This window comes from Buceros rhinoceros, unplaced genomic scaffold, assembly GCF_000710305.1.
Source record: "Buceros rhinoceros silvestris isolate BGI_N320 unplaced genomic scaffold, ASM71030v1 scaffold28312, whole genome shotgun sequence".
In the NCBI taxonomy this organism is placed as follows: domain Eukaryota; kingdom Metazoa; phylum Chordata; class Aves; order Bucerotiformes; family Bucerotidae; genus Buceros; species Buceros rhinoceros.
The window spans coordinates 1-2,465 of NW_010399985.1; the positions used below are offsets into that span (position 1 = coordinate 1).

Below are 2,465 nucleotides of genomic sequence, written 5' to 3' on the forward strand. Positions count from 1 at the left end.
CCAGCCGGTGTCTGCTACTGCAGCTCCTTGCATGTGTGAGTAAGGTTCCCAGCACCCATGAGGTGTTTCTTGCTTGTCAACACTTAATCCAAAACTCAGTGTGAGCTGCTGCAAACAGCAACCCCAAACACTGCTGCTGCAGCAAAATTGTTTATTCCTAGCTGAAAGTAGTTGCTGTGACAGAGGGAGAAGGATCCAACGCCTGACTTGGGTTAAAAAATCAGAAAGAGAGTGAAAGCAAGGGCCTTCTCTCTATGTTCAGATTATCAGTCTTTCTTAGGAGAGGTTTTCATTAAGGCAAAAATTCCTGCTTTAATTCACTGTTTTTGTTTTTAATTCTTGACTATTTTCACTTGAAAATGTTGTAGTAATGACACATGACTCATGCCAGTGGTTTGGGTTTTGTTCTTCTCCAGGCCTGTCTATGTTTCCACTGTTCGACCTCAGTCCAAGCACATTGTTGTTATTGTGGACCACGGGGCATCGGTCACAGAGACGCAGCTTCAGATTGCCAAAGATGCCGCTCAGGTTATTCTGAGCTCTATAGATGAACACGATAAGGTAAGTGTTCTCCCAGCAACGAGCATTCTTTCTGTGGTTTCCCGCATGCTCAGGTTTCTCAGTTTCCATCCAAAGCGGGGTTGTTAACTGGTAGGCAGTGAGGGTCTGTCACCTACCTCTGAGGGGGGCTGAAGACTTGGACTTGCTTTTGGAAGCCTGTATTACTGCAGGGAAAATATTTGGTGATCCAAATATTTATGGAAAATAAAGTGAAAACCACTGATCTAAGGCAAAATCTTACTTCTGGGTAATCTTTAAAGATTAATCATGGCAGAGGCTTAGGTGATGGTCAACAGAGTGATACAATGTGCAATTAGGAGAACCACGCTCCAAGCCTGATGGCTTCTGAAGTACAAGATTGCTTTGAGCAACTCATGTTACCCCTGAAGCTGTGTTTTTTGCTTATGAAACTGTAAATCATTTATTCTGCTGCTATACTGGGGTGAGCCAAAATGTAGTTATTGTTTAGAAGATTGCCAGACAGCCATGATACCAGCAAAGGAAGGATAAAGCAAAGGGCCAAGAAATCTGGATTCTATTTCTTGCTCTGCCGGAGCTGTTCTACTTGGCTATGAGGAAGTCCTTTAACCTGTAATTTTTTAAGTACAGATTACAACCAGGGGCCCATGAGGTGTTTCTGTAGGACTACAAGCAGTCCCCAGTTTGGGCTTTACTTCTAGTAGTTCTGTGCTAGTGGGACCTTGGTCATTCTTTCTCCTTGTGTTTGTTTTTTTTATAGGAAGGGAGTTTTCAGTTGAATCAAGTCAAAGAACAATTAATGATAATCTTTGCTTTAAGTCTTCTCATTAATAGCACAGGAAAAACCGTTCTAACTTCTGTGCTTTTCAAGAGTTTTAATATGTAAAATGATGCTTACAGTTTAGCAGAATTAATAATACTTAAATTTAAGTGTCAGAAGTGTTTGTCATAATGAAGAAAATACGTGTAAGACAAATACTGCTTGGTCAGAGGCTCAGTGGTTATGAAACCTGTTATACAGGTATATGATTACTGCTCAATTCTGTGACCATCTTGCATCAGTCGTAATTTATAACAACGTATGCCACTCATTTAATAAGACTGGTATGTTATGTGTATGTTAATGCAAGTGTTACCACTACGTGTCTTAACTTATTTACAGGATAAAAATTGATGGTGGATTTGGCTGGCTTTGACAGAAGCGTTTAAACAATGTAAGGCTTTGCCTATGAAAAGTTCTTTGAGGAGATTTTATTTTTGTTTTTTCATTTTCTCTATTAACTGCACTTTCCTTTAGGCACGCAAGGCTTTCCTGAAAACACTCTTGCTTTGTTTTCAGTTATCTCTAGTTCACTTAATACACCATTCTGGGCAGAAGCTTAACTATTCTGTAGGAGCAGAGAGAAGCTGACTTCATCTGAGAAACAAAGACTGAAGCCTCTTCTTCTTGAAATCACCCAAAGTCTAATCCGTTTCAAATTTGATGGATTTATGCCTCAAGCATTTATTTTTTAACAATTGAATTTTAAATCCAGGGAATCTCTTCGGTCGGCTTATCATTGTGTTTTCTGTATCGGTGGGTAAAGAATTATCAATGGTAAGGTAATCCAATATAGTTTCTTCTCTTTCAAGATCTCTGTGTTAACCGTAGCAGACACAGTAAGAACCTGCTCGCTGGATCAGTGCTATAAGACGTTCTTGTCTCCTGCCACTAGTGAGACAAAAAGGAAGATGTCCACCTTCGTTAGCAGTATAAAGTCATCCGACAGCTCCACGCAGCATGCCGTGGGGTTTCAAAAGGCTTTCCAGTTGATCCGAAATACAAACAATGGCACGAAATTCCAAGGAAGTAAGTCCCCAGTTGTGCAATCTGATTATTTCTGAGTCCTGCCGATGCTTTTCGCCCCTCCCCCCCCCCACCCCCC

At 40.9% G+C, this 2,465-nt stretch overlaps 1 protein-coding gene across 1 annotated transcript in view; it reads left to right on the forward strand.

Annotated features, from left to right (window-relative positions):
• The first annotated feature begins 423 nt into the window (after positions 1 to 423).
• Positions 424 to 2,465, forward strand: part of CACHD1 (cache domain containing 1) — a 30,174-nt gene continuing 28,132 nt past the window's right edge. Inside the window, exons 1-2 of the mRNA XM_010131696.1 lie at positions 424 to 561; positions 2,173 to 2,389. Coding sequence (XP_010129998.1) covers positions 2,272 to 2,389 — 118 coding nt within the window. The 5' untranslated portion in view covers positions 424 to 561; positions 2,173 to 2,271. The remainder of the gene's footprint in view (positions 562 to 2,172; positions 2,390 to 2,465) is intronic.